At 56.8% G+C, this 21,045-nt stretch overlaps 1 protein-coding gene across 1 annotated transcript in view; it reads right to left on the bottom strand.

Moving 5' to 3' along the window:
* FOXP4 (forkhead box P4) overlaps window positions 1-19,058 on the bottom strand; it is a 30,875-nt gene extending 11,817 nt beyond the window's left edge. Inside the window, 5 exon segments of the mRNA XM_002914517.4 lie at window positions 140-226; window positions 801-923; window positions 6,890-6,985; window positions 18,851-18,949; window positions 18,951-19,058. Coding sequence (XP_002914563.3) covers window positions 140-226; window positions 801-923; window positions 6,890-6,985; window positions 18,851-18,949; window positions 18,951-19,058 — 513 coding nt within the window.
* Between the last annotated feature and the right edge of the window lie 1,987 nt (window positions 19,059-21,045).

The raw sequence follows: 21,045 nt of genomic DNA, 5'->3' as shown, positions 1-21,045 counted from the left end.
TCCCAGCACTTCCTGATATGTCTCCTGCTCCCGAAAGGCAATTCCCTCCAGGCCGCTGAGGGACGCCCAGCCTCTGGCCAGGGGAGGGCTGGGGCAGCCGTCCTTCGGGGGGCACACCGGGCTTGCCCAAGCCCCTTACCTCTTTGGGTTGCTGCTTCCCAGCCTGCTGCTGGGTGAGGAGCTGTAAGTGGAGCTGCTCTTGCTGCTTCTTATAGTATTCCTGCAGCTGGGGGGGGCAGGGTGGGAGTGGGTTACCGCACGCAGGGGACCGCGGACCCCAGAACAACCCCAGCCCTGTTGTTACAGGGCTCCTGGAGGCAGAAGTAGGGAGTCTCACTGGGTGGTGAAAGGGACACCCTGCAGGGAGATGCCTGCTCTCCTCAGTCTGCTCTGAGGGTCCCCAGCAGAGCCTGGATGGGGAGGGAGTAGAGAAGGGAGAGGGGGCTTCACCCCACAGCTCCAAGCCCTCCCTGCCTTTCTGTGGGTCTCCTGAATAGGTCACAAAGAGCTGCCAGGATGTTCCAGTACTTTGCCCTTCCCTGGGGTTCTGGATACAGAGGTGGGGCCGGCAAGAGGGGTAGAATGGGGGTGCTTCTGTGGGAGAGGCCTGACCCCTGACCTCTCCCCGGCTGCCCTGGAGGAATGCCCATCAATCCAGCCTGAGCAGTCCCTCTGGTTTCTGCCCTGGCTTTGGCCAGCAGTGATGTTGGCAGTAAACAGGGTGGGAGATGGGAGGTCAGGGCCTCCCCTGCCCCACCGTCCTCTCTCTGACCTCCCAGCTGCCCTGGGGCCAGACTCACCTGCTGCAGCATGAGTGCCTGCTGCTGCTGGAGCAAGGCCTGCAGCTGTGGGGGCGACAGGATCTGCTGCATCTGTTGGGGGGCAAGCATCTGCGGCGACATCATGGCCACCGACACAGGCACCTGTGGGATTGGGCCCCATTAGCCTGCTCCCCTCGCTCCCACCCACAGTACGGCAGCATGGACCGGAGGGAGACTGCTGGGTTCAAAACCTGGCTCTGCCACCTACTAGCTGTGTGTCTTTGGACAAGTGACTTACCTCCCTGTTCTCCATTTCCTTGTCTCTGAAGGGGAAGTAACAACAGGGCCTGCTTCTTAGGGCTATCCTGCAGATTAATGAGCTGATACTTAGAACAGAGCCTGGTACACAGCAGGCGCTCATGAGGGTAGGCACTATCTCCAGAGTGCCAAGAGCAGACCCTAGTGACACTGGCCGATGGAACCCATTTCCACGCTCTGCAGGCTTTCTCCTCCAGTCATGGGGATGGGCAACACCTAGCCATTCCCGGTTCCTGCTCCGTCTGTGCCGAGAGCGCTATCTCCAAGGTGGGCCTGGCCAGAGGGCCGTCCGCGGCCATGGGACAGAGTCAAAAAGGGGACCCCATGGCATGAGGACCTGGACTTCAGCTCCGATCGCATACATGTCACGCACTCCGGCCCAGCTGTCTGGAGGGCACACACAGAGGCCAGCACTGACCCAGTGAGTGCCCACCTACGTATACAGGTGTAGTCAGGTCAACGTGGGCTGGAAAAGAACACTAGGCAAGGAGGCAGGAGGCAGGCTGCTCCACCTAGCTCTGGAGTGAATTTGCTGTGTGCCCTCCAGGCAAGTCACTTGCTGTCTCTGGGCTGTCAGATTCCTCAAACCCTAAAACAGGGGCTGAGCTAGAAGAGATGACACCTGCCTTCCCGCAGGAAAGTGAAGGAGTCTCAGCGTGGAGAGGCTCTCTATTCCCGGCCCTGGCTCAGGCCTCAAGAGGAGGCTCAGAGAACCTAGCTACCAGCAAAAGGTTCCTGGAAAAGCAGTAACATCATTCTTCTCTCTGCCCCACCTCCCTGAAATCCCCGGGCTTTGGGCAGTCACAGCCAGGGAGGCCCAAGGCGCAACGCTGTCTTGTCCCGCGGTTTTGGCAGGACAGGTGCCCTGATGGGGCTCAGAGCCCGGCTTGTCTAATCTCCCCTCCCACTGCCAAGTCCTAGAAGCGCCCCCCCCTTCCCACACACAGCAGGCCCTCACTGAGTATTTGCTCCCCTGAGCTGAAATACCTCCCCCAGCAGATCAGGGGCCTGTCTGCTAGCCCAGGGGTGGGGAGGGAGGGGTTTGGGCGGCCCAATCAGGGAGCAGTACCCTGCAGGGACTTGTCCTGGGCAGGATGTGACAGGTTACATCCTCAGGGGACTTATGGCCCCTGTCACCTCCCCCTTGCCGCATGGGTAGGGCAGGGGAGGAGGAACTGGTTCCCTTCCAGATCCCTGGCAGGGGCAGGACTCAGCCTCAAGCCACCAATGAGGGAATCCCCAGGCAGAGGAGTAGCAGGGGAAGTGCTGTAGATCCAGGGACATGGGGGAACTCCCAGTGCCCCCAATTCTTCTTCCACCCCACCCCAGTAACTAATGGCTGAGCCCCAGCCCTGGGCTTTTCTCCTTTATCCCAGCCACCTCTGTGCCAACAGCCCTGGGAGGGGCATACCCTCGCTCTTTAGCCGTGAACGCTGTGTGTGAATGAAGGCTCCCAGGGGCCTCTAACAAGGAGCCTTAAGTGGCAGGGTTGGGATTCAGGCCCAGCTCTGTGAACTCCATGGCTCCTGGTATTTCCCCATCCACACGGCCTTCCCTACCCCGGAGCAGATCTTGAGGAAGGTTAGGAAGCGTGTTTGGAAACTGAACTATCCAGGGAGCGGAGGGGTCAGGAGACTGGAGATCCAAAGGCCAAGCTCCCTTTGTACAGCTGTGTCTGGAGGAGACTCTAGAAAGCCAGACCGTAGGGGCCTTCTGGTTCTCACTCTCAGAGGGGTCTGGGCGAGGGGGCAGACAGTGACACAGACCCCCACACCTCTTGAGGAGCCAGCCTGTGCCCTCTGCTGGGTGCCCCCGAGACTGGGAGGCGGCTCAGCTGTCCTCCTCCCATGGGGGTGCCCACCATGGTGGCACAGAGCTCAGAGTCCTGGATTTCTGAGTCAGGTGACCTAGGTTCTTGTCCCTGACTCGGAAGATTCTCTGAAATCACCTGCCTCACCTTTTCCACCCAGACCGCTAGGTGCTAATTATGTGCCTTTAGGCACTTCGCTAAATCTTCACACCAAATGGGGGCGGGGGAGTGGGTCTAAGCATCATGACCGTTTTGCAGATGAGAAAACTGAGACCTAGAGAACTTAAATAACCTGGCCTGTCCCCAAAGGGGGAGTGGGAATAGAGGTAAGTGAAAGTGATTTGTAGGCCATTAAATTCTATACAAATGTAGAGAAAACTACTTTGTAAAACATTCTGCGTTTTCCTCTTCTCCTCCTTTCCCTCTCCTTTCTCCAACCCCAGAAGGCACCACATGGCCAGGGTTCCTGAGGACCAGGGCCCACAGCCTGCCCTCCTCATGCTGGGAGGACTGAACTAGAGAAGGACATAGTCCAGGCAGGGAGACAGACCAGACACCAGGGGATCTTTCCAGCCACTAGAGCTGTGAGTCACGGTGAGTGGCATGCAAGAAAGGATGTGGCATTTCCTTCCTTGGGGCTTTCCTACTTGGACGCAGGGGAGTGGAAGAGATGACCTTGGAAGGCCTCCCTGGCCCCCGCCGTTCCTGCCAATTGGCCCAACAGCCGGCTGGACAGGCGGCTCCATGCAGCCAGATTACCTTGGGTATACTGGTCTACTGGGGCCCAAGGGACCAAGAAAGGTCAGGAGGTGGCTGCCGCATGCTGAGCTCCTGAGCTGGCTAACGCCATGCACCCCCCTCCATGCCCCTTAGGGTTCTGAGAACTGAGTTGGAGCCGCCCTGGTGTCCCTGCTGACCCCTCACTAGGCTGGGATGTGTCAGGATAGGCGCTGTCGGCTTGTCAGCTCAGCAAGGCCCGTGAGTCACTGTCTGGAGAGTGGCCAGGGCAGCCAAATGCTTACCGAAGCTCTGGCAGTGTGAGCCGTGGGCTAAACGCCCACAGCTGCCTCCAGCCCCTCCCTCAGGGACCCTGCCCAGGCCCCTGGGTCCTCCACCCACCATGAGTACAGTGTGCTGGGCTGGGTGGCAGCTTACAAAGCTTGTCCGAGGGCTGAGAGTGGGGAGGCTGAACACCCCACGGATACAATTTGGTGCCAGAATCAAGGACCCAAACTCAACGTCTGAAGCCTCTGAAATGGGATCTAGGGTCCTTGGCTCAGTGGGGAGACCAGGCCAGAGCTTGGTTTAGGTGAAATTCCCTTGCAGATGACCAGAAGGAAGTCCTCAGACTAGTTCTGGCCTGGGGCTGCAGTAAGAAAGAAGTGATGGGGCACCAAGACGAATTTCCAGAAATTCTGGAAGCGTCAGCCTCAGCGGTGCTGAGAAGACGCTATGGAGGTTGGGCAGAGCTAAGGGGCCCGGCCCTAGCCACTGTCCCCTCCGCCCCTCAAAACTCCCGGCTACCTTTGCTGCCTTCTGTAACTGACCTCTCCCCGCCTGTGACCCAGGCCTGAGCACAAGCTAGGCCATCTCCAGGCTGGAGCTGGACACTAACATGGTTCTAGAAACTTCTGAAGCTGGCTCCAGGACAGGGGTGGTGAACAAGGTTGGGAGGTGAGGCAGCCAATCCTGCCTTGCACTGGGGAGCTGCCCTGTCTTGTGGGGGCCAACGGGTGGCCATCTATCTTTCTTCATTAACCACTTCACTCACAGAGAAGCTATTTGTAGGACTTGGGCCCCACTCAGGGACAGAAGCTCCACCTTTTAAGAGACTGTGAACCCAAGGGTGGGGCTGAGAGGCAAGGAAGGTATCCAGGGTTGGAGAGGAAGAGGGTCAACAGTCGGAGCTCCAGACTCCTGGGGAAGTTCAGACACGGCCCCATGAACGCCACCTCCCTGAACCCAGAGAAGCACCCGCCCAGGGCTCTGCACCTGGGAACACCTGGTGTTCACTACTGTGCAAAGCACACACGATGGCACAGTGCAGGCATTCAAGTCTAAATTCTGGAGCTAGCTGTTTGGGGTCAAATCCTGGGTCCATCCCTTAGTAGCTGTGTGACTCAGGACAAGTGACTTAACCTATCTGGGCCAAGGTCTCCTCATCTGCAAGATGGGGCTAATAATAGCATCTCTAGACCCCATAGGATTGTGAGGATAAAGGGAGACAAATGACACTTGTAAAGCACTTAGTGTCTGCCCCGTGGTAAGCACTCTGTAAATGCTGTTAGTTTCATTAGTACTGAGCAAGTATTTGATGAATGGATGAATCAGTCAATGATTCGGAGGAGGAGGCAAGGAGAGAGAAGGCCTGAGAAAAGGATCATTTGTTCTGTCTCTCTGACCAAAATCTCTGTCTCTTATTCTGAGCCATCCAGGGCTGCTCTCGTTTTGGGAAAGGGGCTCTCCTGAGGAAGATTCCATAACCTCCCCTCCCCTCTCAGTTATTTCAGATCTCCTACCCCTCAGAGCCAGCCATAAAGTCCTTCTTGATGCCTGACCTTGGTCCCTCCAACTACCATCAAGCTCCTTCCCTCCTGCCTTGGGTCAGCAGGCCCTCTCTGGCTGGGGGAACGGTCTTGTTCCCCAGCCCACCCCTCCCAGTTCCTAGAAGGGGGTGTGAGGCCAGGCCCAGGGTGAGGACCACTCAGAGCAGTAGCCTGAGGGCCCCTTCAGATCCAGGGAATAAGTGGGGAGTGGGGGGATCCCTAATTCAAAGAGGCCCAGTCCTCACACCACGAGAACCTTCTACATCTTTCCAGTGCCAGAACTTTCTCTTCTTCCCGTTACTGACCTCCGGATTCTGTTCTCACCTCCCCCCCAAACCACTACCCATCGTGGCCCAATTCCTCCCCCTTGAGGGCTGTCTCATTAGGTTCAAGACTTCTAAAAGAGGGCCACTGCTCAGGCCCTGTATCTGTCAGTCACCTTGAACTTCAAACCATTTTCCGAACACAAGCTTGTTTGACTAAGCTTGTTTGATGTAAGACTCGGATACTCCTCAGAGCACTGGAATCCCCGCCCCCCGCCCCACCCCAGGACAAAGCCTAGTTCTGGGTCCTTCTCGGAGCACCCAGCACCTCATCCCTGCTGTCTTTTTCACTTCCCTCCTTCCTTCAGCACCCCACCCCCACAACCTCCAGAGCTTCTCACTCAGGATCCCGCTCACTCTTCCTCCCCTAGATAAACTTCCTTTCAAAGCCCTGCTTAATCCTCTCCCCAATTCTGAGCCTCCCCTGCTGCTGTGGGGAGGGGTGGGGGAGCGAGGAAGCAAGGCTGCAGGGCCCAGGGGGGAGGGGAGCTGGCTGCCCGAATTGTGACCCACCCGACTCAGACCGCAATTCTCCCAAGTTCTTTGTGACACAAAAGGTAAACAGAAGGCCCGGCTCCCCCCACCCCAACCTCCCACAGATCTCCCCTCCCCCAGCCAGCCAGATGGGCTGGCAAGCTGGGGGAAGGGAAAGGGGGAAAAAAGGGCAGATTGTGCAAAGGAAAACAAAAGAGACAGAGAGACACCAAGAGACAGGAAACTGGGGGAGACAAGAGAGAGTTGGTGGGTGAGAGATGGGGAGGGGGCACGTGGTGACCTCAGCATCTAAGAGAGAGCCCCGGGGAGAGAGGGACAGGCCAAGGGACCCGAGGGGATAGAGAAACAGAAACCTGAGAAGGGACAGGGACCCCCCCCCCCAAGGGCAGAGCCAGGGAAGGGAAGCAAGGGGAGGTACCCAGAGAGGGCGTGAGCTGAACGCAGACACAAAGAGGCTGAGCAGAGGAAGGCCTGGGCGATCAGGTGGAGACAAGAGAAAGTGAAGTTTCTTCACCCCACCCCTGCACTGACCACATTTGCTTCTGGAAAGCTGCTGTTTTGTGGCACTGGGGACTGGCCAGAGCCATCCTCCAGCTGGCCCTACCTGTCCCTTGGGGCCAAGCCCATCCTCCTCACCTGCACGGCAGAGGCCGACTGCTTGCTGTCATTGTTGCCCGGGGAGCTCAGGCCTGAGGCCTGCTGCAGCAGGAACTGCCTGGCCACCTGGAGAGCCTGCAAGAGAGGGGTCGGTCAGCGTAAGGCCTACCTGCTCCAACAGTGGCCTGAAGGGCCAGGAGGGGGCAGGGGGTGACAGGGGGCAGTGCAGGATCCAGGTTTCAGGGGCTGTCTGGGGGCAGTAAAGGGGAGGAGGCCAGGCTGAGGTGGAAGGTCTTGGGGGTGGGTGAGAGGGTCGCAGGGTGCAACCGGGCTTGGCGGTTAGCCTAAAGGTAGGAAGGAGTCCCTGAGAGGAGCTGCCAGGGTGTGGGGATTAGAGCCTATAGGGGCCTCACTCTGGGACTGAGAGGTTTTGTTGGGACTCAACGGGGGCAGCAAATGGAAGGGACAGTGGCCACAAAAGGATCCCAGGGGAAAGCACGGCAGATGGACTCCAGGTACTACTACTGGGTACTACTTGCTGAGCTCTACCGTGTGTCAGGCCCTTTCACACACAAGATCTCACTGAATCCTTCCTGTGAGGCTGTGAGGTAGGGATTATCAGTTCCATTCTACAGCTGAGGAAATGGAGTCTCCAGGAGGTAGAGTAAGCTGCCCAGGATCACACAGCCAGGAGGTGTCAGAGAGAGGATCTGAGTCCAGGAAGCCTTGGCCGGGGGGCCAGTCTGGAGGCAAAGGGAGAAGCATTCACTTGGGGTCACTGCACCCAGTCGAGGGGGATGAGGGTGGAGTCTCAGGGTCTGAGCACTGTGTGGCTTTCTGAGTCCAGGAATCTGGATGCAGGGTCTTGTGGCATGGGGGAATTCGGTCAAGTCCTCAAGGGCGTGTCTGAACTTCCAGCGAGTAACTCCGACCTCACTGTGGTGGTCTGGGCTCAGAGGCCCTGGCGGGTTGGACTGGACTAGGAGTTGGCAGGGTCGCAGGAGTGGGAAGCATGTGGAGTTTGCAGGGGAACAGCTCTGGCCCATCGCTGAGCCTGGAAGGTGAGCAGTGAGAGGTGTGGTGGGAGAGAGGAGGGTTAGGGAGGGAGGCCCAAGAAGTTCTCCATAAGGACTCCGTCACCCCACTCTGGGTCAGTGTGGAGTTCAGAGGCAGGGGATGTGGGGACCTGTCCTGAATCCACATTCCAGGAGCACAAAACCTGTCCTCCCCCATGTTCCACAAAAATCTCCTTCAGCACCCCAGGCAATTGCATCCAGGCCTTTGACAGGGTGCTCTGGCATCAGACAGCCCTGGATCTGAATCTCAGTTGTGCTGCTGAGTATGACCTTGGGCATGTTATGACCTCCCCGTGCTTCAGTCTCTTCTACAAAACCAGGACACTATCCATCTCTGAAATACCAGGGGGGCAGGAGGACTCGAGCTTGGTACCAAGGTGGCATCGCGAAGTGTCCGTTCCTTTCCCTTCTCGGGAATGTGTGTTCTCTCCCTCAGCTCAGTCAGCCAGTGGCCAGCACAGCCTCCTGCCCAGCACGCCTGTGTAACGAGGTGTGCTCCCTGCAGCTCCCTCAGCTCTGTCCACACACACACACACACACACACACACACACACACACACTCATGTTTGTCCTCACCACAAGCACCAACAAGGCAAAACCTTATGTGATGTACTCACACACACTCGCCAGCTGCAAACATCACGAGTGCCCACTGCACGTGTGCACATGCCCTTCGAAGCCCCTTCTTCACTGCCATTGAACAGCCGAGCCGCCCCCGGCCTCGAACCTAGCTTCCCTCAGCATGCTCTCCAAATACTCACTGGTGGACCTGCGGGCACATGGCTCCCAGCAGACCTGGAGCTCACATGAGCGTGCCCCTCACCAGCCCACACACCCCCAGATCCTAGGCCTTCTTCAACCCCTCTCTCTTCCTCTGGACAAGTGGCCTGGGGTTTCTTCTCCAAGATTACTTTGGAAAGTAGAAATCTGACCTTTCTCAGTCAAAAGGCTTTGAGAAGCTATGGAAAGGGGGAGGGGCTTGACAGAAGGAAGGGAGGTAGCCACGTGGTCATCAGGAAGGAGCCCCTGCCTCTAGGTGCCTGAGTCACCCCCTCCAGGTCTAATGAGTCAGACACATGCTCTCTGTCCTCCAAAGGTGGAGGTGGGGTAGAGGGGTTGGGGGCCAGAGGAGGGGGGGGGGCAAGCTGGGGGAAGAGAAAGGCTTGGAGAAGCTGGCCACCCCAGGTGACCAGAGCGTAAACACAGGGGAGGGGTTTCCAGGGGAAGTAGGGGGGAGGGACCTGGGATGCTGGATTCACTCCCCACTCCCCATGGACTCTCTTACTTTGTGGTCCCCTGGAGCACGAAATTACAACACTTACAGGAAAAAATGACAGGCCTTATAGTCTTAATCTGTGACGGTCCCTTCACTCACCCTCCTGCCCTCCTCCCACTTTGGGCCTTTCCTCCCCTGCAGGCCAAGTGACACGGAGCCCAGCCAAGGCTGGGCCCTCCTGGGACTGCCCCCACGCACGTCTTCCTTCACGTTACTGAGCGCCTGCTGTGTGCCAGGGGCTGTGCTGGGTCCCGAGACACACACAGAACTGGGCCCACTCATGGCTGGACTCATGGCTGTGGAGCTGTAAGGACAGCCGCCCATCAGAGCTGGAGCGGAGGTGAGCACCGGGCCACAGAGCCCAAAGAAGGTGGCGGCACTAGCTATCACTGACAGGAGTCCTGAGGGGCGAGGTCCTCAGGTGGACCAGGAGGCTGAAATGTGTTCCTGGCACAGTGACCCCCACTGCACAGAGGAGTGAAATGGCCCAGCAAGTCCAGGGACCTTGAAACCATTCCCGGGCTGGCAGCAGGAGAGGCTGGAGGAGCCCACAGGGGCCCTCAGGTCACCAGGGCCCTGCAGGCCCTTCATTCATTCCTTCGTTCGTTCACTTACTCACATGCATGGCCACCCGCCATGCACAGGTCCTGCGCTTAGAGGCGATGGGGAGGGAATGGTGGACAACCCAAGGTCATTTTGTGTAGTAATTTGCTTAGAGCTCAGCCCTGACCCAACTTAGAGTGGTTTGGGGACCACTGAAAAATCATGCGTGGATGCCAGGGGTAATGATGGGCAGACCCTGGACCTGGGGTCCAAGCTCCCCTCCCCAGATGGCCTGGACATGACCCTGACCGCTCAGCGTACTCCAGTGCTCCTCCATTCCCCACTCCCTACCACCGTCCACACAACCAGACTCCAGGCTGGGGACAGCACCCTGGGAGCGAAGGGGGTCCCTCTGGCCCAGGATGCCCACCTCCAGGGGAGTCACCCAAGGGATCAGGTAGGTCGGAGACTTCCTGAAGCCCCACCTGGGTCCTATTCCCCACTCTTGGCCCTGGGGCCTTGATTACATCACCAGCCTGCCCGCTGCTCAGAGACTTGGGCAGTGGTGGCCCCCAACCCACAGAGCCAGCCCCACTTTCTCTGATGATGCCAACCAGGTCACAGCCCCCTTGAAAACACACATGTTGTCAAATGCATCTGTGAGCCCCTTCCCAGCCAGCAGCAGACACATTTGTGCAATTCACTTCGGTCTAGGCTGAACAGGGGAGGCAGGCTAGGTGGACAGGGTTCAAGAGCCGGCATTTGTTTAGGGCTACTTCTTGTTGAAGCTTCACCCCCTTGAGTGAGGCAGGGCCCGTGACACGGTCTCCATCTTCCAGACAAGGAAACTGAGACCCAAGGTCCCATGGCCAGGAAATGGAGTCCGGACACCTCTGACTGCCCAGCCACCCCGACCCACGGCAGGGCCTTCAGAAGCTTGAACATGGTCTCGCAAGGCCTGTGACCCTCGTCTTCCCCCAGCCTGGGTGCTTTCAGCTGTCTAGGTGTGAAGGGGAGATAAGGCTGGTGCAAGCGGGTAGACAAGACCAAAATAGGAATCTTCAGGAAGCTGGGCTTGATGTCCCTTCCCGGAGGACCAGAGATACCCAAACACAGCCTGGGTGGGAAAAGGCATTTAGAATCGCATACAAAGGAGAAGCCATCAAGGAACCCTTAGGAGGGATGGGGGGGGGGAGGCTCGGGGCAGAATGCAAAACCGGGAAGTCATTTGGCCTCTTAAATCCCCTCTCTTCACCCCTTGGACTTAAAACCTCATCTCCAGCTCTGTGCTTTGGAGGATAAGTTCTAGTCTTCCTTCAAAGGGGGCAGTGCTAGGCCGTTCAGTTCATGGACCCTGGTCAGAGATCCAGATCCAAATCCTGGCTCCACCATATACTGAGTGACCCTGGGTAAGTCACTTTACCTCTCTGAGTCTCAGTTTCTTCCTCTGCGAAATAGGGATAACCCTGTCCTTAGTTCCCAGGGCTGCTGTGAAGAGTACACAAGGCACGGGGAGTACTTAGCACCGTGCCGGGCACCCGGTGGGTCCAGAATGGACACCAACTTGTGTCTTTACTATTAATCTGCCACCTTCCCTGGCAGCTCCTGGTTATTTGTCCAGTGCCACCTGGCAGGACCCGCTCACCAAACCCTTCCCTAGCCTATACCCCTTCCCCCTCCAGCCCAAGAACTGTCTTGCTAATGAAGGAGAACTCCCCCCCTCCCCCACCACCACCTCCCGTCCATTCAGAAGTCATTAGCAGGATCTCGGCAATTAGGAACAAATGGCTTATAACGGATGGAGAGGAATGAAGCCAGAGCTGGGAGGGCAACAGGGGCTGCTATGAAAAGAAAAACAAGTCTTGGAGCAGGAGGGTCTCTTGTCCGCAGGATGAGACCAAACCCTCATTTCTGTCTCTGACAATTCAGGGGGGAGGGACCAGCATCCTCTCGATGGAGGCCAGGTGCAGGGCTGTTTACTGGTCCTTTCTGGGGGCTGAGGATTGGGAGCGCGGGGACGTGGTGCTCAGAGACAAGCTTGCAAGGGCTGAACTTTGACAATGGAGCTGGAGAACCTCACAGACCTGGCAAGCTGGAAGTGTTGGAGGGTCTCCAGTCTCGTGTTTTTTTAATTTCTGGCCATGATCTAACGGTAGGTCATAATAGCAATTTAGTGGGTCAAAAAAAATAGGAACACACACACATATTAAGAAAGCATCAGAGTTATTAGGTGAGCATAAGCATTGTTTCATGAAACTGTGTTCTAGGGCTGCAAGTAAAATGTATCTCTTAGAGTGGATCTTAAGCTAAATGGTTTGTGAGGCATAGCTGTCGTCCACTTCATAGATGTGGAAATGATACAGAGAGGGACAGTGACACGCCCAAAGTCACACAGTAGCGGAGGTAGAACCTGAATGCCCTGGGTCTGCCACGGGCTCTGGGCAGGGAAGAGGAGCCCTAAGCGGCCGGGCAAGATGGAGGACTCCCTGGCAAATCTGGGTTTCATCTGGATTATGGGGAGCGGCAGCCAAAATAAAATCCAAACTTCTTTTGTCTGCATCTAGCTAATGTTGGCAAAACTGAGATAGACATTGTCTTGATGATTAATTTCAACTGGGTCTGGCTAGATTTAGGGGAAGGGGCACAAGGAGGGCATTTGGGGGGTGGCAGTTAGCCTATCCCAAACCTGAAAAGAGCCCCAGGAAAGCCTATCACCTGTCCACGCCCCCTCTCCTTACCCACAGCCAGAGTATGACACTCTATTCATTTATCAATAATTCAGCGAGGATCTGTGAAGCCCCACTGGGCACTCACACTGTCCTAGCCACGGGGGACGCCGGGTGTTTGCTTTAACAGGGATCACGTTCTAATGGGATGAGCCAGACACTAAAACAAAGACAAGCAGGCTAGGAAGAGACGGTGGTCAGCGTGACGTGGGGCATTACCTGGAGGATGGCTGGCTGCCTACTTAAGTTGTATGGCCTGGGAAGGCCTGTCTGAGGAGACTGTTAGGATGAGGAGGGAGCTCTTTCAGGGGACAGTAGTCACGGTGGATGGAAGAGCTGGTGCAAGAGCCCTGAGGTGGGACTAAGCTCGGAGCACTACGAACTTCCAAGGCCAGAGTGGCCAAGCTGTGCCTGGAAGGAAGTCCCAGAAGTGAGCGGGAGCCAGCTCACACAGGGACGAGGGTTTCTGATTCGAGTGGGAGCCAGCTCACACAGGGACGAGGGTTTCTGATTTCATTCTATTCTTGAGGAAGATTTGCTGGAGGATCTTAAGCAGGCAGTGATAGAATCTCTGAGGGCAGATACCTAACCCACTGCCAGTAAACAGTAGGTGCCTAATAAGTACTTGTTGCTTTGAATTAAACAGGAAACACTTCTCCATCCACTGCTTGAAATGCAACTCCTCTGAGGCCAGACAGTGGAGGGAAGGGGCCCAGGGAGAAGGGTCAGAGGTCAGTGGCCACCACCACTAAAGGTACTGACCCGGGGAGATCCAGGTTCTCGACTAGCTAGGATTTGTCCTCCAGCAGGGACATAAAAAAATGAAATGACACAGAAAAGGGGGGCAAGGAGGATGGGGGAGAGGAGACCATAAAACCCCCGAAGTATTCTACACCTTTTTCCCTTGCAAAAAAAGAAAAAAAAAAAGCTTTTTGGAAAGGCTGTAAATTTTTTTTACACCAACCTCGTAAAAATGACATCGGCGCATTCTCAAATTAGAACCATTAAAATGAAAACCAGCAACGGGCTGATACAGGCAGGCCCACGTGGGTGGGAGACTCAGAGCCTGGGTGCACAGCCGGGTTTTGGGCCCCCTTCCCCACCAACGCCAAGAAGGGCCTCTGGCCTCCAGGAGATGAGAACTGACAAGTGACCCCAGCCGCCCTGAGGGGGGAAAGGCTCTGAGGGGGGAAAGGCGCTCCTCTCTGGTTCCCTGGTTCCCTCCCTGCGGGGTGCATGGGAGGTGGGGCCAGGGAGCTGGGGGGATCTGGAAGGCACTGAAACAGAGCAGGGTGGTGGCAGCCCTGCCCGTCACCCCCCTGCTAGCTCGGGCTGCCTCCCAGAACCCCAGCGCAGCTGTGGGTTCTCTAGAAGCAGGTCACTTCCAGGTCCCGGTCCAGAGCCACCCTGAGCCCAGCCATGATCCCTCACGCCAGTGCTTCTGCAGGAGGCTCAAGTGTGGGACATAGAGGGGGGCACGCAGGGACATGCCAGTCCCTTCCCAAGGACTCCCCCTGGGACTGCTCAGAATAAAGGCACCCCACTGGTGAAGAACTAGTTGACCCACTGAGGGGTGGCCGTCCCCACTTTACTCTTTCACTCTCAGAAGAGGAACATTCAGCCACTCCTCTCCCAAATTCTCCCCTCTGTCCCCAAGCTCCCAATCAGTACTGATAAGAACCTTGGCATAAAAAGAGGGTGGGAGAGGGGCAGAGAGGGTGTCAGAATTCCATACCAGAGGGGAAGGCTAGGGGGAAGGTGGGCTGGTTCCCTCCTAGTCCCAGCAAAGCAGGGCCCTGGGGGATCCTTCTCCTTGGGCTTGGGGACACTCCTCTGACTTTCCCACCCGCCTTGCCCTAGCGGCCTCCTGGGGAAACTCTTTTTATTGGACTGGGAGGCAGACAGACAAAACAGGGAGGCCTTTGGCTTAGTAACCCAGGACGGGGACAAGAGGGGGGTTAAGGCCCTCTCCTGCCACAACCCCCACGACCCCGGAGGCTGCCTTCCTCCCCAACCCTCTATTTCCTGGTGGCGTCAAGTTGGCAAGTCATTTCCATGAGCTATGCTGCAGCTGTTGGTAAGGCAAGGGCTTCACTGACAGGTTCCTGTGTCTCCCCTCTGGGGATGGGGGCGGGGGGCCCAACTCTCCCTCCAGGTCCCCATCACCTCCTGCGGAGGGCCTCATCCTACTGAAAGAAAAGGGAAGAGACCAGAGAGGAAGAGTAGAGTCTTGGGGCACGAGTCCCAAGGAGAAATGGGTCCCTGACCTGAGGACTAAAGACCACTGTTGACAGTGTGTGTGAGGTGTGGTGGGGTGTGTGCTAATTCACCCCAGAAGCCTCCCTTCCCACACTGTCGCCCTAAGTAGCTTGGGCAGAGGAGGGCCAGATGGGGGAGGAAATAAAAAATGTCTTCCATTCTTCTTTTCCTCTGTGCTCTGACATCCCCCCCATCTCTTAGGAGGGGGTGAGTTAAAAGCCTATTAATGTGCAGAGCCCCCCAACCCCTTTGAATGTCCTCACAGGATGTGAACAGGGTGGGATTTGGCCCCGGTTGTCACGGCAACTGTGGTGGGAGTTCCCAGACGCTAGGCAACCCTCCTGTGACCCTCACTGACCTGTCACCCCCGAAACCTGAGGACAATGGAAGTGCAGGCTCCAGAGGCCCAGGATGCCTTTCAGCGTGGCCGCCAGCAGCTCCGCCAGCCTCCACCCTGCCCGGCCCAGCCCTCCAGGCCCCAAGATCGGCTCTCCTAGGCCAGAGCAGTCAGGCCCCGTCCCCAAGGCTTCTCCAGGCCTGCCACCTCCCACACTCATCCCAGCCCTCGCTGCCCCCCATCAGAGCCCAAAGGGTATCTGCATAGTCCCTGGGGGAACACCCCCCCACCCTGTCCTGGGGCGACATTTCATCCAGGTGAAATCAGATTAGGATAAAATGCAAGGCCAACCTTCAAAGAAAAAAGCCATCAGAGGGAAAACAGGGGAGGAAGGAGACTTTGCTCGGTGAAGGAAGGGGATGGGTGGGCAGCTGGCATGTCTGCTGGGCCCAGGGTATTCTTTAACAGCAGCTGGGGATCATCAACTCCAGTTGGCTGGCAGGGAGCCCCGTGTAAATAAGGTTCAATGCATGTTTGCTGAATGAATGTGCGCTCCAAGGCCTACTGCACCTCGAGCCTTCTTCTCATGGTCGGTTCCCCGTAAAGGGGTGAGACTGGAGACCCGGGGAAAGCCCTCAGGACGGAGTGGAGCCAGTGGGCTCTGCCACTCAGCTTGAGAGTTGGGAGCCAGAAGCGGAGGCCTTGACTGCTGGGGGGGGGCCAGCCAGCGGGGGACCCTCTCTCTAGTCAGAAGGGGCCTGGCAGCCAAGCCATGTCACCCCTCACCCCCGCCCCCAGCCTCTGTTTGAACAAGCTCCCGGCCTGCTGTTGCATGGAAACGGATGCCTGCTCTCTGCTCTCGTTCCGAAGTGATGCAGCCGCCCTCTTCAGCACTGTTTGTTTCGGCCTCAAGTCCTGTCACTGGCCTGACTTCTGACTTGCCCGGTTTATCTCCCTCCCCTCTGTCAACTCATTAGTCCCAAAGGCCAAGCCTGCATTTCCAGGGCTTATCTAACCAGAGTGGAGGGACAGAGACCAGCAGACGGACGGAAAGAGGCAGAGGGGCTTGGAGGCCCAAGGAGGAGGAATAGGAGCAGTGCACAGCCCGCCCACCTGCCCCCAACCTCCATCCTCCAGAGTGGCTACTTAGCACCTGTGAGCTGTGTTGCTTTCGTATGTCTAAGAGCTTTTAGGGCTGGGAATGGAGTGCTCTCATGCACTCACCAGTGGACATTTATTTAGCACCTACTATGTTCCAGACCTCGCTCCCTCCATTTCCCAGGGGACTTTGGGACAAGGGTAGCGGCCAAAAGGAGGCTGTGCTGAGCTCCAGTCCAGGAACTGGCAGACCTGGGGTCTAGCTACAGCTGTTCCTGTGTCACCAAGCCCAGTCAGTGCCCCCTCATCTGTAGAATGGGAGTAACAGCCCCCACCTCCCAGAGCTGGCTGGTGACAAGTGACCTGTGTATGAGAAAGACGCAAAGTACCAAACAAGGTTATTTGTTTGTTTGTCCTCAAAGGACTTCCTGACTGGGGCTGAGGGGAGGCAGGAGGAACCCACTGGGCCAGGCTTTCTTTTCTACAGTTATTCTACCCCCACAAATAGTCAGGAACCTTTGTTGTTGGGGGTACCGGAAAATATTATCCCTGATGCTTCCCCCAAAGCCTGGCTCATAGACTGGGGCTAGAAGGACGGGCCACAGACTTTCCTGTTAATTGGAAAACTTATAATTTTAATTTTGCGGGGTTCTTTCATAGCTTGGAGCCAAGAGAACCTTTTTTAAGTCTCAAATATTTTCCTTGGCCCCAGGCACCAGGCCCGTAGTGAGCCGAAATGGATAAAACAGCCCTCCGCCTGCCTCCAGATCTCCACCCCAGTTTATTTGTGAAACAGATATAGGATTTTCCAGGACTTTGGGATATTCCCCAAAACAAATAGGAATAACCAGAATGTGGAATATAGATGGCAAAACATGGCTGTGTGCAATGCAGAGCGAAGAAACCTGATCAGTACAGAAAGTTCTGTCTCTCCCCACCCCACACATCTCCCCAGTTATACAGATATCTGTGTTCACTCTGCAGTTGAAGTAATTGTTTAAAAGACACTTTCCAGTGTCAGTAGATTCCCCCCTACCCTGTCCCATCCCCCACCACATTCAAAATCTTTCCTAGCCCTGTGTGCACAGAGGTGGGGGAAGGGAAGAGGTGGCTATAAAAAATGGGTGGCCTTGGAGACTTCTGGTGGGGTGTGTCTTATTATTATTTTCATAAAGGTTAGGATTTGGCCTTTTGAACTTCTGTCCCCAGTAGATGTCACAAACTCTGTGGGTCTCTTCCCCAGAGATCCTGCTTATTAGGAAGGCTTGGGAGACGCCAGCAAACTCCCAAGGGCTATCTCCCCAGGGAGAGGTGACAGGTCTCCACAGTCCGTAAGAGGAAATGATTTCTAAAGTCCACAATTCTGTCAGCATCCGCATCAGCCACTCGGTGCGTGCAGAGACTTCACGCTCAAATTGCACCTGACCCTAAAAACGCTATACTTTAGGCATCGAGGAGGCCACGGCTTGGGGAGGCCCCAGGACTTGGCCCCGGGAGGCCAAAGTTGCACTGCTGGTTAAGGGGCTGGCTGGGACTTAACCCGGGTTGGTTCAGTTTCTGCGTTAGTGGTGGCTGCCCAACTCTCAGCAGGGTGCTGGGCTTCGGGACAGTGCTGCTCCCAGTCTGACCTCCAGCTCCAGAGTGTGGTGGGAAAGGGCCCCTGAGGGGCTATGGATCAGGGGAGGAGCTTCAGGGTGAGCCTGGGAGGGAACAAGAGGGCAAGGTGGATATACACATCTGTGCACACATGAGGCAGGGTTGGAGGCGTGGGGGGGATGCGTGCAGAGCCCCCAAGGGGCAGTGCCACCAGTGAGCTTGAAGGAGAAGTCAAATAAGAGAAGGAGAATCCCAAGGCCAGGGCTGGCTGGGCCGGTTCTCCTGCACTTGTCAAGCATGATTCTCCCTTTTTCCAGGGGTGGGGCTGTGGGGCCAGGACCTGGGGCCCCTGCTCTCTCATCACCCAACCAGGCTTCCCACCCCAGGGCCTCTCAAACTTCAGCAGCTGGTCTTGAACTCCTGAACTCTGCAGTTTAGGGTGGAATGATGAAGAGGGGGGAAAAAGGAAGGAGAAGGCAGACAAGGATTCCCAGCCTGACCCCTAAAAATGGAGGCCTGTTGTGGCCTCCTGCTCTTGGCCTTTTCCTAGCTGCTTTGGACTCTGGTGCCTGGAAACTTAATTTCTTCACAGTCTGGATTAGGGGCCCAGGCGGAGATGGTGGTGGGGAATATTTTACAATACAAATAAAGTGAAGATACCCCTGTGTACACAGCCCCTTCCTCCAAGGAACATGCACCCTAGAGAGGGGTCTCCCTCTCTCAACCCTGTTAACTTAGCCAGCGTGCAGGAGGAGAGCCCGGGCGACCACCCACCTCAGGCACACATTCTCAAGCCTACTTCCCCCCGGGGCGGGGGTCTCCCTGCCTTTGTGGGCGTTTCTGAGACTGTTCCAAGCTCCCCGACCTCTGTGGCTCCCCCCCACCCGGGCCTTTAGGTGGCCACTGGAATGGGAGGGCGCAGAGGGAGTCCCTGGAAGCTGGACCTTTTCAAGAGGGTTACAAGTAAGGCTGTTTGGCAGGAAGCCTGGGACCCACGGCCCCCGGAAGAGAGTGGGAAGAGGCCCGGCGCGCCCCCTCCGGCGCGCCCCCTCCTGCTCGCGGTTGCTGGGGAGGGGCGCCTGCTCCTACCTGTTGCTGCTGGAAGTGCAGCAGCTCCGCCGGGCTCATCTCGCCGTTGCTGTCCGCGCCCGCCGCCGCCGAGTCCCTGCCCGCGCCGCCTCCGCCAGCGCGCCGCCCCGGCCCCGCCGCCGCCATCGGCCTGCCCGGAGATGCTGCCCACGCCGTTCTGACCAGAGGGAGCCGACCTGATTGTCTCCGAGGCGGATTCCACCATCATGTCGCTCTAGCGGGACCTGGAGGTGGGGGAGAGACATGGGGGAGGGGCTGAGGCTCAAGGCTGGACGCATTCTGCCCGGGGCAGCAACCCAAGCCCTCCCCCCAAAACGAACAAAAAGCCCCTCAACCCCCAAACCACGCACCACCACCACTTAACACCCCCATCCCCAGTTCTAGGGCATCTCTTCCTCCTCAACTTCCTGGAAGCAGCTCCTGGGACCCTTCTTGGGGTGCGGCCCCCTCCCAATGTCACCCTCTCTCTAGGCTGGAGGAAGGGGCAGGTCCAGACTGAAGCTGAGGCCGCCCCACTGCCCTCCTCCCCCACATGTCCTGGACTTCCAGGGGGCCTTGGCAGGGAAGGGGAAGAGGTGTCTTCACCCCTGCCCCTGGGGAGGGTGGGTGGGAAACCCCTGTGGGCCTTTCCCTCCAGGCTAGGGCGTTGGGGAAGCGAGGGTCCCGCTAGAATACCAACCCACTAGGATATCAAAGCGAGGAGGAGCTATTCACTGGGGCCGACCATGTTGCTGAGCCCCACCCCCACCAGTAATGACTTCTGTGCGTGTTCCCCATAGATAGAGCCTTCCCCCAGGGCAGGGCCTCCTTATAGGGTCTCCTTCCCTAGGACCCAGAAAGGCTCTAATCCACATTTGTTCCACAGATTTGGTTGCCCTTTGCCCAGCACCTACTGGGAGCCACTCAGCGGGGCCTGGAGCTGTGCAGTGAAGGCAGCCAGTGGTCCCACTTCTCTGACCTGCCATTCTAAAGCCCTCAGCTCAGCACCTGGCCAAAAGTAGACACCCCATAATATTTACTATTTCTATAAGTACCATGATTCCTTCTCACAAGGATGGTGAGAGATAGTTATTATCATCCAGATTTTATAGATGGAAAAACTGAGGGCCAGAGAGTTCAGGGCAAAGAGTCAAGGCCTGAACCCTGTGCCCTCCCTCCGTTCCTCCCCCAGCTGCTTCTCCAGTGGTGGAGACATTCCCAGAAAGAGAGGGTATGTTTGGAACCAGGAGAAGGCCTGCCTGAGTTTCCTTCTACCACTCAAGGAGGTTCCAGCATCTGCTGGGGGCAGGGAGGGCTCGGGGCGGGGTGCTGTGATGCAAATGAGGGACTTTAGTACACAGGGCTGCTCTCCAAGTCTGGAGTGTCCCCAGTCCCCAGCTATCCCCAAAGCCACAGCCCCCTCAGAGGAACATGGACTGCAGTCAAAAGGGACCTGGTTGGTACTGATCTTTGACACGTGTCCTAAACTCCCTAAACCTCAGGGCGCCTGGCTGGCTCAGTCAGAAGAGCATGTGACTTTTGATCTCAGGGTAGTGAGTGTGAGCCCCATGTTGGGTGCAGAGATTACTTAAATAAATTAACTTAAAAAAAAAAACAACCTCCCTAAAGTTTAGTTTCCTTGTCTGTGGAAGCAATTAATCTTAGCCTCTTGGAGTCCTGTGAGGAGTAAATAAAACAGCACAAGTAAAACCACCTTGCGGCACGTAAGCTCCAAGGCACCCCTTCTCCACCTGCCCTATTTGTAAGGCTGAAGACTCTGAGGCTCCCAGAGGCCCAAGCCTTAGCCCAGATGGCGCAGAGTTCGAGGGGCCTATGGAAGCCGGCCAGCGTTCATTCTTTCTTCCCTTCTTGATCCCCTTTTGGCCTAGGTGGACCGAGGATCGCGGGGTCTCCCAATAGGTAGGTGGATCAGCAGATCAGAGAGCTGCTGGGAGAGACTGGATTATTTCCCTAGTTCCTTCCCCAAGGTGGCCGCTCCCAGGAGCACTCCCTCCTGCCCGGAAGTTCTCTCCCTTCACTCTGGAAGAACTCTTTTCCCTCCCTCTGCTGGGCCACCTGCTGTTTTTGTCCCTGCTGGAAGCAGAGTTGGGAGGAGGGTGAGGGGGACAGAGAGGTGTTAAGGGTCCATGGGGAGCCCGCTGGTCAAATATGCCACATCACTGCTCCTGTGGCCCCTCTCCATCTGTGACTCTAGG

Source organism: Ailuropoda melanoleuca, chromosome 19 (genome assembly GCF_002007445.2).
Source record: "Ailuropoda melanoleuca isolate Jingjing chromosome 19, ASM200744v2, whole genome shotgun sequence".
In the NCBI taxonomy this organism is placed as follows: domain Eukaryota; kingdom Metazoa; phylum Chordata; class Mammalia; order Carnivora; family Ursidae; genus Ailuropoda; species Ailuropoda melanoleuca.
The sequence above is the reverse complement of the archived record's forward strand: the minus strand, read 5'-3'. Positions and strand labels throughout refer to the sequence as shown.